We start from the raw sequence: 13,256 nt of genomic DNA, 5'->3' as shown, positions 1-13,256 counted from the left end.
TGGTCTTGCTTTGTAGCCGCGCTTCTTACCGCACGGCTAAGGAGGGCCCCTTCTGAGGGCCCTTTTTCTCTGTATACATATTTGAAATATGTCACCCTGTAAAGGATGAAAGGATTTTGGGAAGCGAGATGATCCACACAAAAAATGAAACTTTCTTACGAAAAACGTGACTAAAAGAGTACGGGTTGACCAAACATATATTTTTGTTGGCTTAACGTACATGTTCTAAAGTTCTTCCAGGAGGTGTTCCTGGAGTCCTTTCAGGAGGTCCTCCTGGAGTCCTTCCAGGAGATCCTTCTGTAGTCCTTCCAGGAGATCCTCCTGGAGTCCTTCCAGGAGATCCTCCTAGTGTCCTTCCAGGAGATCCTCCTAGAGTCCTTCCAGGAGATCCTCCTGGTGTCCTTCCAGGAGATCCTCCTGGTGTCCTTCCAGGAGATCCTCCTGGAGTCCTTCCAGGAGATCCTCCAGGAGTCCTTCCAGGAGATCCTCCAGGAGTCCTTCCAGGAGATCCTCCTGGAGTCCTTCCAGGAGATCCTCCTGGAGTCCTTCCAGGAGATCCTCCTGGAGTCCTTCCAGGAGATCCTCCTGGAGTCCTTCCAGGAGATCCTCCTGGAGTCCTTCCAGGAGATCCTCCTGGAGTCCTTCCAGGAGATCCTCCTGGAGTCCTTCCAGGAGATCCTTCAAACGTAAAAGGGACAAATTGTACAGAAAATTTTGTAGAAGTAATAATGCTATTCATTGGAAAAGGTATCAGGTCGCGCGTAATAAATATTCGCATATGTTGAAAAAAACGAGATGCGAATATATTCAGAGGAAAATTGATCAGCATCAAAACAACAGCAAAGAGTTATGGAAAATTTTGAAATCCTTGTTAAAACCTAATAGTAGCAAACCGCGATCCATAACCTTCGATGGCACATTAGAACAGTCAGAACAAGTTATTGCAGATAAATTCAATCAATATTTCGTCAACAGTGTCTCACTGATTAACCAGTCAATTGAGTTAGTTGATGAGCCTGACGAAATAAAACAGCCGATTAATTTTAATTGTAGATTTGATGGATTTCACCCAATAACATTAGAAGAACTTGAAAATATTTGCTTTTCAATTGGAAAAACGGCTGGAGTCGATAATGTTAATGCCAAGGTAATACAAGACTGCTTTGATGTCATCGGACACAACTTGCTGGACCTTATAAATGAATCTTTACGAACTGGGCACGTGCCACAAGTTTGGAAGGAATCTCTAGTGATTCCGATTCAAAAAGTTGCTGGGACGATTAAAGCCGAAGAGTTTCGTCCTATCAATATGTTGCACGACATTAGAGAAAATTTTGGAACTTGTAGTAAAAGGCCAGCTGCTTGAGTATTTGAATAGAAATAACTTGCTGATACCGGAACAATCGGGATATCGAGAAGGTCATTCTTGTGAAACCGCATTGAACTTGGTATTAGCTAAATGGAAGGAAAATGTAGAGCGTAAAGATACGATTGTTGCTGTGTTCTTGGATCTAAAACGCGCTTTTGAGACAATTTCTCGGCCCTTATTGTTGAGCACAATCAAGCGCTTTGGAATTTCGGGATCTGCATACAATTGGTTTGAAAGCTATTTGTCTGACAGATCTCAAAGGACTGCTTTTAATGATTCTGTTTCTAGTCCCGTGGAGAACACGCTAGGAGTGCCACAGGGAAGTGTATTAGGGCCTATTTTATTCATTATGTATATAAATGACATGCGACGAGTCTTACGATTTTGTGATATAAATCTTTTTGCTGATGACACCGTGATATTCATTGCAGCTAAAAATTTAGCAGATGCCGTTTCACGCTTGAACGAGGATTTACACTCTCTAAGTAGATGGTTGAAATACAAGCAATTGAAATTGAATATTAATAAAACAAAAAACATGTTATGTCTCTATGTCTCTGTTAAAATTGATGATGAGACAATTGATCGCGTCCGCGATATTAAATATCTTGGCGTGATTATTGATGACAAGCTAAAATTTGACATACATATTGACAATGTTATCAAGAAAATAGCCAAGAAGTATGGAATGCTCTGTCGATTAAAACACGATTTGACTATTGGTAGCAAAATACTCTTGTATAAATCAATCATCTCTCCTCATCTGGATTTTTGCCCTTCCATCCTTTTCTTGGCTAACGAAACACAAATATCGAGATTGCAGCGCTTACAAAATAAAATAATGCGTTTGATTTTAAAATGTGATAGATTCACTTCCTCAACTTTCCTGTTGGACGCCTTACAATGGCTGTCAGTGAAGCAAAGAATAGTGTACTTGACTATGGTGTTCATTTTAAAGTAATAAACGGTTTACTGCCTCGATATTTGTGTGATCGAATTGAAAGAGGAAGTGATATTCATAGTTATAATACTAGACACGCGGATAATGTGAGAACACCCTATTTTCTGTATGGCGCTTCACAAAACTCTTTGTTTTTAAAGGTATAAATGTTTTCAATTCGATGCCTTCACACATCAAACGTGCAGTCACGCTAACACAGTTTAAGAGACAATGTATTTCACACGTCAAAGCTGCCTTTTGAACAGCTACCCGGCAATTTTTACCCGTTAACACATGTATCTTGACGAAGTTTTTAACAACGGATGATTTTTATGGACCATTTTTATTTTTATCATTTATTGAGGCATTAATAAGCTATAACGTTCGCCTCGATGATGATGATGGATTTTAATTTATTGACGTAGTTTATTTTGAACCTTTCTTTGTGTAGTCTACAAAAGTTTGAGCATCGCGCGCGGATTACAGATATGAATGATTTTGAATTTATTTAAAAACTTGCATATTTCGAACTGTTGAATCATGCTCTTGAATTAGTAGTAAGCCTTCTGGTAGATTATTTTGTACTCGCGGTTGTTCCGAAACTTTTGTTATCGACGGAGCGGTTACACAAGTTTTGATGTTTGGTTGTCGAACCTAATGATCCATGTTCAGATACATGTGAGTTTCAGATTGCGATATTGGTTTGTGAAAAGAACGCGATGTTTGGCGGAGCTTTTGAAATCTGTGCGAGAGGTTTCACAAGTTTAGCTTTTGATGAGCTCCATGTATCACTACTGTTGATTACAAAAATTCTAGGTGTAGTTCTTTAGTTCATTTTACCAATTTATTTTTGCTGTACAGTATGGAATTTTTTTTTGGATTTTATATCTGTATATACAATCGGATCGTTTGTTTGCAAAACCGATTACATTGATCTTATTTAATTATCTTAAAGATAACTCGTCCAGCTCAAACCTTTGTAGGGGTATGTGGCGGGACCATCATCATCATCATCATCATCATCATCATCCTCCTGGAGTCCTTCCAGGAGTTCCTCCTGGAGTCCTTCCAGGAGTTCCTCCTGGAGTCCTTCCAGGAGTTCCTCCTGGAGTCCTTCCAGGAGTTCCTCCTGGAGTCCTTCCAGGAGTTCCTCCTGGAGTCCTTCCAGGAGTTCCTCCTGGAGTCCTTCCAGGAGTTCCTCCTGGAGTCCTTCCAGGAGTTCCTCCTGGAGTCCTTCCAGGAGTTCCTCCTGGAGTCCTTCCAGGAGATCCTCCTGGAGTCCTTCCAGGAGATCCTCCTGGAGTCCTTCCAGGAGATCCACCTGGAGTCCTTCCAGGAGATCCTCCTGGAGTCCTTCCAGGAGTTCCTCCTGGAGTCCTTCCAGGAGTTCCTCCTGGAGTCCTTCCAGGAGTTTCTCCTGGAGTCCTTCCAGGAGTTTCTCCTGGAGTCCTTCCAGGAGTTTCTCCTGGAGTCCTTCCAGGAGTTTCTCCTGGAGTCCTTCCAGGAGTTTCTCCTGGAGTCCTTCCAGGAGTTCCTCCTGGAGTCCTTCCAGGAGTTCCTCCTGGAGTCCTTCCAGGAGTTCCTCCTGGAGTCCTTCCAGGAGATCCTCCTGGAGTCCTTCCAGGAGTTCCTCCTGGAGTCCTTCCAGGAGTTCCTCCTGGAGTCCTTCCAGGAGTTCCTCCTGGAGTCCTTCCAGGAGATCCTCCTGGAGTCCTTCCAGGATTTCCTCCTGGAGTCCTTTCAGGAGTTCCTCCTGGAGTCCTTCCATGAGGTCCTCCTGGAGTCCTTCCAGAAGGTCCTCCTGGAGTCCTTCCAGAAGGTCCTCCTGGAGTCCTTTCAGGAGACCCTCCTGGAGTCCTTTCAGGAGGTCCCCCTGGAGTCCTTTCAGGAGGTCCTCCTGGAGTCCTTCCAGGAGATCCTCCTGTAGTCCTTCCAGGAGATCCCCCTGGAGTCCTTCCAGGAGATCCCCCTGGAGTCCTTCCAGGAGATCTTCCTGGAGTCCTTCCAGGAGATCCTCCTGGAGTCCTTCCAGGAGATCCTCCTGGAGTCCTTCCAGGAGATCCTCCTGGAGTCCTTCCAGGAGATCCTCCTGGAGTCCTTCCAGGAGATCCTCCTGGAGTCCTTCCAGGAGATCCTCCTGGAGTCCTTCCAGGAGATCCTCCTGGAGTCCTTCCAGGAGATCCTCCTGGAGTCCTTCCAGGAGATCCTCCTGGAGTCCTTCCAGGAGATCCTCCTGGAGTCCTTCCAGGAGATCCTCCTGGAGTCCTTCCAGGAGATCCTCCTGGAGTCCTTCCAGGAGATCCTCCTGGAGTCCTTCCAGGAGATCCTCCTGGAGTCCTTCCAGGAGATCCTCCTGGAGTCCTTCCAGGAGATCCTCCTGGAGTCCTTCCAGGAGATCCTCCTGGAGTCCTTCCAGGAGATCCTCCTGGAGTCCTTCCAGGAGATCCTCCTGGAGTCCTTCCAGGAGATCCTCCTGGAGTCCTTCCAGGAGATCCTCCTGGAGTCCTTCCAGGAGATCCTCCTGGAGTCCTTCCAGGAGATCCTCCTGGAGTCCTTCCAGGAGATCCTCCTGGAGTCCTTCCAGGAGATCCTCCTGGAGTCCTTCCAGGAGATCCTCCTGGAGTCCTTCCAGGAGATCCTCCTGGAGTCCTTCCAGGAGATCCTCCTGGAGTCCTTCCAGGAGATCCTCCTGGAGTCCTTCCAGGAGATCCTCCTGGAGTCCTTCCAGGAGATCCTCCTGGAGTCCTTCCAGGAGGTCCTCCTGGAGTCCTTCCAGGAGGTCCTCCTGGAGTCCTTCCAGGAGATCTTCCTGGAGTCCTTCCAGGAGATCTTCCTGGAGTCCTTCCAGGAGATCCTCCTGGAGTCCTTACAGGAGAGAGTCCTTCCAGGAGATCTTCCTGGAGTCCTTCCAGGAGATCTTCCTGGAGTCCTTCCAGGAGATCCTCCTGGAGTCCTTCCAGGAGATCCTCCTGGAGTCCTTCCAGGAGATCCTCCTGGAGTCCTTCCAGGAGATCCTCCTGGAGTCCTTCCAGGAGATCCTCCTGGAGTCCTTCCAGGAGATCCTCCTGGAGTCCTTCCAGGAGATCCTCCTGGAGTCCTTCCAGGAGATCCTCCTGGAGTCCTTCCAGGAGATCCTCCTGGAGTCCTTCCAGGAGATCCTCCTGGAGTCCTTCCAGGAGATCCTCCTGGAGTCCTTCCAGGAGATCCTCCTGGAGTCCTTCCAGGAGATCCTCCTGGAGTCCTTCCAGGAGATCCTCCTGGAGTCCTTCCAGGAGATCCTCCTGGAGTCCTTCCAGGAGATCCTCCTGGAGTCCTTCCAGGAGATCCTCCTGGAGTCCTTCCAGGAGATCCTCCTGAAGTCCTTCCAGGAGATCCTCCTGGAGTCCTTCCAGGAGATCCTCCTGGAGTCCTTGCAAGAGATCTTCTGGAGTCCTTCCAGGAGATCCTCTTGGAGTTCTTCCAGGAGATCCTCCTGGAGATCTTCTAGGAGATCCTCTTGGAGTCCTTCCAGGAGATCCTCCTGGAGTCCTTCCAGGAAATCCTCTTGGAGTCCTTCCAGGAGATCCTTCTGGAGTCCTTCCAGGAGATCCTTTTTTTTTAATTGTCTTTATTAATGAGGTTTTCGAAACCAGGAGATCCTTCTGGAGTCCTTCCAAGAGATCCTCCTGGAGTCCTTCCAGGAGATACTCCTGGAATCTTTCCAGGAGATCCTCCTGGAATCTTTCCAGGAGATCCTCCTGGAATCTTTCCAGGAGATCCTCCTGGAATCTTTCCAGGAGATCCTCCTGGAATCCTTCCAGGAGATCCTCCTGGAATCTTTCCAGGAGTACCCGGGTATTGATCCATCAGTCCAGCATTTCGTGCTTGAGGAAAACCTTTAGCCATCCCAAGTGGAAATCAGTGATCGGTGGCATTTGATATCCGCGCTATATAATCATCACGGTATCTACTGTTCCTGGTTACTGCAAAATAATCTGCTCTTTCGCTGTATGAATTGCCATCCACGTCCTCGAGTAACACCACTATCTGGTGCGGTGCCGAAAAAGTCAGTTGATGAATTACGTCTAACCCCAGCCAAAATTCTCCCCCGTCAATCCAGGCGAATCCGTCCGCATAATCGATTAGGTCGCGTTCAAAATTTACGGAATCGTCGAACCGATTTTGGATCATGGTCCATCCACCGCCCTCATACTCCTGGTCACAGTAAACCACAGCTATTTGGTTCATATTTACGTATATTTTGTAAACTACGGAGGGGTCTGATTTCTTTAGCTCGTCGCAGTATCTGTAGACGTGCGGATACTTTTTCAATTGTTTCAGCGTTTGAATAGTAGTTGATGTAGTTGATTCGGTTTGGGAAGACCCGGTTTTATCATCAACTGGCTTTTGAAACTCGAGCGAATCGTGTAAATCATTAGGCAAACAGCAACAATAGTTTGCTGATAAAATAAGAAACCACAAAAATATTGTTTTAAATCTAACCATTTCGGTAGCAAGAAACTCCGTGAAAATCTCCAGGAAGCATACCTTGAGGAATTCCAGGAGAAATTCTTAGATGGACGCCAAGAGGAATTCCTAGAAAGACTCCAGGAGGAACTTTTAGCAGGAATCCAGGAAGAATTCTTGGAAGGATTCCACTAGGCAGCGGTTTTCAACCTGTTTCTTGAGAGGTACCCCTTCGATCTTTTGCATCAATTGAGGTACCCACTATTTTTAATATGTAAATGAAAATAAGCGTAGACGCCACGCAAAACCGTTTCCAACGTCAAATGCCCGGATGAGCAGCTGGAATAACCTGAACCCAAATTCCTACCCCGTCCATCCTGAATTAAGTAATTTATAACCTTGAGTCACCACGAGTATTATGGTCTACGCCCCCCTCCCCTACCAACTGTTAATGATAAGATGATACTCATTGTAAAAATATCATACTTAAGAATAGCGGCTCCGCAAAGTGCCATACACGACTGAGCCTTCCAAATAAATGAAATGGTTAAAAAAAATAAGCGTAGATAAAATATATGAAAAGTGGACCTGAAAACTAACTCTCCAATAAAGTTGGGTGAAATTTTTATTATTACATGAAATTTATTTTATTATGTTTATACATCAAGCTTCCTACAGGACTTTTGACTATTGGAGGCTTCCGCTCCTCTTGAATGGAGGCTTCCGTGCCTCTTGATAGGAGGCTTCCAAGCCTCTTGAAAGTAGGCTTCCACGGTTCTTGTAAAGAGTCTTCCGAGTCTCTTGAAATGCGGTTTTCGAGCCACTTGAAAAGGCTTCTGACATCTTGAAAGGACGCCTATGGGTCTCTTGAAAGTAGGCTTCCGCACCTTTTGAAAAGCGGCTTCCGGGCCTCTTGAAGGGTGGCTTCCGAGCTTCTTAAATTGAGGCTTCCAAGCCTCTTAAAAACGGCTATTGAGCCATTTAAAATGAGGCCTATGATCATCTTGAAAAGACGCTTCTGAGCCTCTTGAAGGAAGAATTTCGAGGTTGCTGAAGGAAAGCTTCCGAGCCTCTTGAAAGGAGACTTTCGAGCCTTTTGGAGGAAGCCTTTTAATCCTTTTGAAAGAAGTCTTCTTAGCATCTTCATAGGAGCCTTCCCAGCCTCTTGAATTAGTCTTCTGAGCCTCTTGAAAGAAGCCTTCCGAACCTCTTGAAAGGAGCATTAAAAACGTTTTGGAAGAAGCTTTCCGAACCTCTTCAAAAGAGGCTTTCTAGCATCTTGAAAGAATTTTCTGAGTCTCTTAAAACGAAGCTTCCTGGCCTCTTGAAAGAGGGCTTTCATCCAGGAACTCCTCTTGGAGTCCTTACAGGAGCTCCTTCTGGAGTCCTTCCAAGAACTCCTCCAGGAGTCCTTCCTGGATTTCCTCCTGGAGTCCTTCCAGGAACTCCTCCTGGAGTCTTTCCAGGAGTTCCTCCTGAAACGTTTTCAGGAGTTCCTACTGGAACCCTTCCAGAAGCTCCTCCTGGTGTCTTTTCCAAGGCTTGAAAGCCTCTTTTCAAGAGGATCGGAAGCTTCCTGCCGAGAGGTACGGAAGGTTCTTTCAAGATGCTAGAAAGCCTTTTTTAAAGAGGTTCGGAAGGCTCCTTTCAAAAGGTTCGGAATGCTCCTTTCAATAGGTTCAGAAGGCTCCTTTCAAGAGGCTCGGAAGGCTTCTTTCAAGAGGCACAGAAGACTCTTTCAAGAGGCTGGGACGGCTCCTTTGAAGAGGCTAAGGAGGCTCCTTTCAAAAGGATTGGAAGGCTTATCCTAGAGGAACTCCTGGAAGGGCTCCAGGAGGAATTCCTTGAAGAACTCCAGGAGGAACTCCTGGAAGGACTCCAGGAGGAACTCCTGGAAAGACTCCAGGAAGAACTTCTGGAACGACTCCAGTAGGAACTCCTGGAATGACTCCAGGAGGAACTCCTGGAACGACTCCAGGAGGAACTCCTGGAACGACTCCAGGAGGAACTCCTGGAACGACTCCAGGAGGAACTCCTGGAACGACTCCAGGAGGAACTCCTGGAACGACTCCAGGAGGAACTCCTGGAACGACTCCACTTCTCAATTCTCATTATTTTTTCTCACTTTCCCATCTTACTTTTCAGTTCTCATATCCCAAATCTCAGCTTACAGTTCACGATTGATTATAAAACTATTGAGGGCTTTTTAGTGGAATTCTCAATTCCTACTTCTCACTTGTTGCTTCTCACTTCTCATTTATCATCACTCATAGCTTCTCACTCATTACTTTTCACTTTTATTTTCTCATTTTTCAATACTTACTTTTTTACTCTTTAATCGATGGTTATTTAAAAATAAATTATTATTGGCAAACGCCCTTCTCAAACTATGACATACATAGTCAAGCACATCAGATGTATTATCCTCCATGCAGAAATTTTATTAAAATGTGTGTTTTTATATGAAAAATGTAGTAAAGTTAACTTTAGTAACTTGGCACAATATTTACTAATTTGTTTTTCCAGACAAGTGCAAAGATTATTGAAAAAATGTTTTTATCTAGTGGAAAATCCTTAAAGGAACGGAAGCCTTAATTTTATCAAAAGGCGGAAAAAAAATTATTTTTAAACATTTTATTATAGATCACGCTATGTTTAAAGGCAACTATTATGCAAAGTGAATGCACCTCGGATGTTAAGCCGTTAGGTCATAGTTTTTGACCTCTAGTTTAAGGATCCGTGTCGATTGAAATATTTCATCGGTGAAAATTTGACTTTTTTACCATTTAAGGGGATATTTTTAACCTAAAAATCTATTCTGATTTTTTTAAATTTTTTGAAGCAGGTTATATAAAATCAAATATACTATATTAACAATATAGTTCACTCTGGCTGATTCCAGCGGACAACACAGTAGCGACGCGGTGTCACAAAGGGCAAGCAATGTAATAAAGAGACCTTCCGCAGTATGCAGTATAACATGTCGAAATAATATGCTAGAAATTATCCTTTGACCCCATTTTGATAACTTAGTTTGAAAAAAAAAATAAAAAAAAAAATTATTCAGATAGTTAAACATTGTAAATTAAGTGTAATTTTTGCAATTATGGCACCCCTTGCCTATCGTTTTCAGGCGTTAGTTACCCTTTGTGACGCAAGGTGGTGTGATTATGCTGTCCGTTGCCTAATATATGGAGATTTATGAAGTGAGCTATATTGTTAATATATTATATTTGATAAAATCCAGGCACTAAATTTTTTTCCTGACAATTCAAGGACAATTTTCATATAAAAACAATTTTCATATAATGAAAGTAGTAGAAGTTATAGGGTAAAATGCCCAATAGTGGACCCCTAGTAGCGGAATTTTGCTCTTCCTATCATAAGGCTCAAAAAATTTCAACATATTAACTCTGCTTGATATCTAACAACAAGCTCTGCATCCCCTGTTCACGATACATACATAAAACACTCAAATATACGACGTCATTCGTTAAATTTAACATTTTAAAGACCCCTGGGGTCCATAATAGGAAATTGCTTCCCTATAGTCGACACTTCATTTGATTTTCATGTCCCGTTTCGGGACGTTCTTCTTCCCTATTATGGACCCCCCAAAATATTCCTATAATGGACACTCTCGTGTTTATTTTTTATAGAATTGTAAAAAATCATCTAATTTTACTTTTCATAGCATTTCTAATGCATGTAATCAAATCATAGGACTGTAAGGTAGGTTCTCCCGATAGAATTTCATAGCAAAATGTTGGCATTGTGCAGTAATAATGCAAAAATGGCTGGAGGGTCCACTATTGGTTGGGGGTCCACTATAGGGCACTTTACCCTACTAAAAATACTGTTGACACCGAACATATATTTCATTTTTCGTTTGCGAATTCTTGTGTAACTGCATATCTCATACGTGTTTAATAAAAAAAAAACAGCAACCCTGCACCACTTGTTACCATAGAAACAGAATTTAACGCTGGACAGGTCAAGGAATTATATTTCAATTGTGTTCATAATCATTTTCTGGAAGGAGGAGACTATGACACAATTTTAGACAAAATCTCTCCTCCAGCGTTAAATTAGCTGGTGGGATTGGTCTACCAAATCTTCGACCCTGTAACAAAAAAAAACATCCAGACAAATCTGAAGTCTGGACATCAAAGGTCAACGCAACTCATCACGCTCAACTTGGTTTCACTGGGCGTTACTGCCGAAGTCTTTTAGTTAAACGGGGTGTTTTGAAAGGAAAATAATGCAATGGTTATTACAAGGTATTGGAGAGTTTACCACAGGTAGTTGATTGCTGTTTTAGTGTAACATTGTTGGACTTCAATTCAGACGCCATACGAGCTTTTTGTTACAGTTGGATAGCAGCCGGGCTATCGATCACCGAAAAAAATCTTATTTTGAAATTCCATGTTCTTGAATTGAGCGCATCACAGGGCCTTACAAAGTATACGGGGCAAACAACGGAAGCCATCCACAGAAATTTCTACACTATCTACCAAAACTACAAAATGCTAGATAACCACGAACAGTATGCAAGTAAACTGTTATCCACGGTGGGAGCATATAACAGAACACTGCAGTGGTCACATAATGCAAACGTCCATTAAGGTTCAATCAAGTTTGAAATACAGAACATACATAAATACTACTTTGAACTAGTTCGTAGTTTTAATTTTTTGTTGATTTGAAATGTTAAAGAGTGATATTATGCTCTTAAATTTAATAATTCTTCTTCTTATTGGCATTACATCAACCACACTGACATATGCCGCCTCGGAGCTTAGTGTTCATTTAGCACTTCCATAGTTATTAACTGCGAGGTTTCTAGTCCAAGCTACCATTTTCGCATCGTATATCATGAGGCTACAACGATACTTTATGCCCAGGGAAGGAGAGAATATTTCCTAGACAAGACCGAGAATCGAACCCAGCCACTTTTGGCATGGTCTTGCAGTGTAGCAGTGCATCTTACCGCATGGCTAAGAAAGGATACAGATCTATTCATAATAAACCGTAAGAACATTTAAGATTGGCAGTAATTTCAATATAACTTCTACTATTTTCATCATATGAAAAATGTTTTTAAATGAAAATATTTTTTAAAGCATCAGGAAAAAAAATAGTGGTTGAATTTTATATAACTTGTTTCAAAATTTTTTTAAAAATCAGAAAATGTTTTTAGGTTAAAAATATTACCTTAAATAGTAAAAAAAGTCAAAATTTCACCGATGAAATATTTTAATCGATGCAGATCTTTAAACTAGAGGTCAAAAACTATGACGGCAAAAATATAACGGCTTAACATCCGAGGTGCATTCACTTTGCATAATAGTTGCCTTTAAACATAGCGTGTAGATGTCTAGTCTATTATTTTTAATTTGTTGATCTCAAAACATGTTTACATGCTGCCATCGGTTTTGTAACTTAATTTAGGCTTTTAACCCAGAAAATGCAATGGCTCGTATTAGCTGACTGGCGCATTTTAAACCTAGTTCCCCTAACAATTTACTCGCACCGCTTGATAGAACAAGACTCGGGCAAAATCGGTTTTAGATTCTTTTTATTGCGAATTTGAAATTTGAAATCTCATATAATTGGAAAACAACACGATGTTATTTTGTTGGTAGTAGAAGTGTTTGATTGGATTCTTAGAACAGAATCCTACGATAACCTTAATAAACCGTTCTAATTTGAATATTTCAATATTCATTAAATTACTCTTCGATAGAATGTGAACAAGCTGATTTTTTGATACTTGACCCTAATATGAGATGATTTGTTTTCCTAATTTTGAACCTCGAAACGACTATTTTTAGTTTAGTTCACAGGAAAAGCTGATTCAAAATTGTACGTGTATCCGCCAGAATATTCAGATATTATGCTTGACATACAGGTCGCTCGCATTCATAGCACTGGGTTATAATCCATCCAAATCCGAACATAATTTGAAAACTACTACATACTAACTACTTCTAATACTCACCTGCCACCAGGACGTGATAGAGGCAGTGACCACTCTGACCGTACGCGTTTGTAGCCGTGCAGGTGATCGTACCAAAGTTGGTGAACGACTCGATCCGGTACAGGTACAGCTGCCCATCGACGAGCTCCGGCTTGGGTGGTTCGAGCTTCCTACGCATCGTTAGCTTCTGATTCGGGCCGACCAGCATGTTGTGGCTGCCGGCGCCGGACGACGGTGACGATGCGGATGACAACGAAGATGATGGCACCCGGTGGTGATGGTGATGGGTGGAATGGTCCCCATGTGAGGACGATGACGATGATAACGACGACGAAGATGCCGCTGCGGAGGACGACGAAGCCACCGAGCCTAGGTGATCCTGTAGCTGCAGAAGCGGTTCGGTGAATTCCACGTTCGTGTACGGCGGTAGCTCGAGCATGCTTTCCAGCGAGTTGTTAAATTGCCACCGGAAGAGCAAGTTGTGCTGGAGGGGTGTGGAGGCGGTTTAGATATTAATGGTC

General features: G+C 43.1%; 1 protein-coding gene across 2 annotated transcripts in view; it reads right to left on the bottom strand.

Moving 5' to 3' along the window:
* The window catches only part of LOC134219490 (hemicentin-2), a 514,836-nt gene that overhangs the window by 11,657 nt on the left and 489,923 nt on the right, over positions 1-13,256 (bottom strand). For both annotated transcript variants that reach the window (XM_062698236.1, XM_062698237.1), the window contains exon 13: positions 12,757-13,219. In XM_062698236.1, the coding sequence (XP_062554220.1) occupies positions 12,757-13,219 (463 nt within the window). The remainder of the gene's footprint in view (positions 1-12,756; positions 13,220-13,256) is intronic.

Source organism: Armigeres subalbatus, chromosome 3 (genome assembly GCF_024139115.2).
Source record: "Armigeres subalbatus isolate Guangzhou_Male chromosome 3, GZ_Asu_2, whole genome shotgun sequence".
Taxonomy (NCBI): domain Eukaryota; kingdom Metazoa; phylum Arthropoda; class Insecta; order Diptera; family Culicidae; genus Armigeres; species Armigeres subalbatus.
The sequence above is the reverse complement of the archived record's forward strand: the minus strand, read 5'-3'. Positions and strand labels throughout refer to the sequence as shown.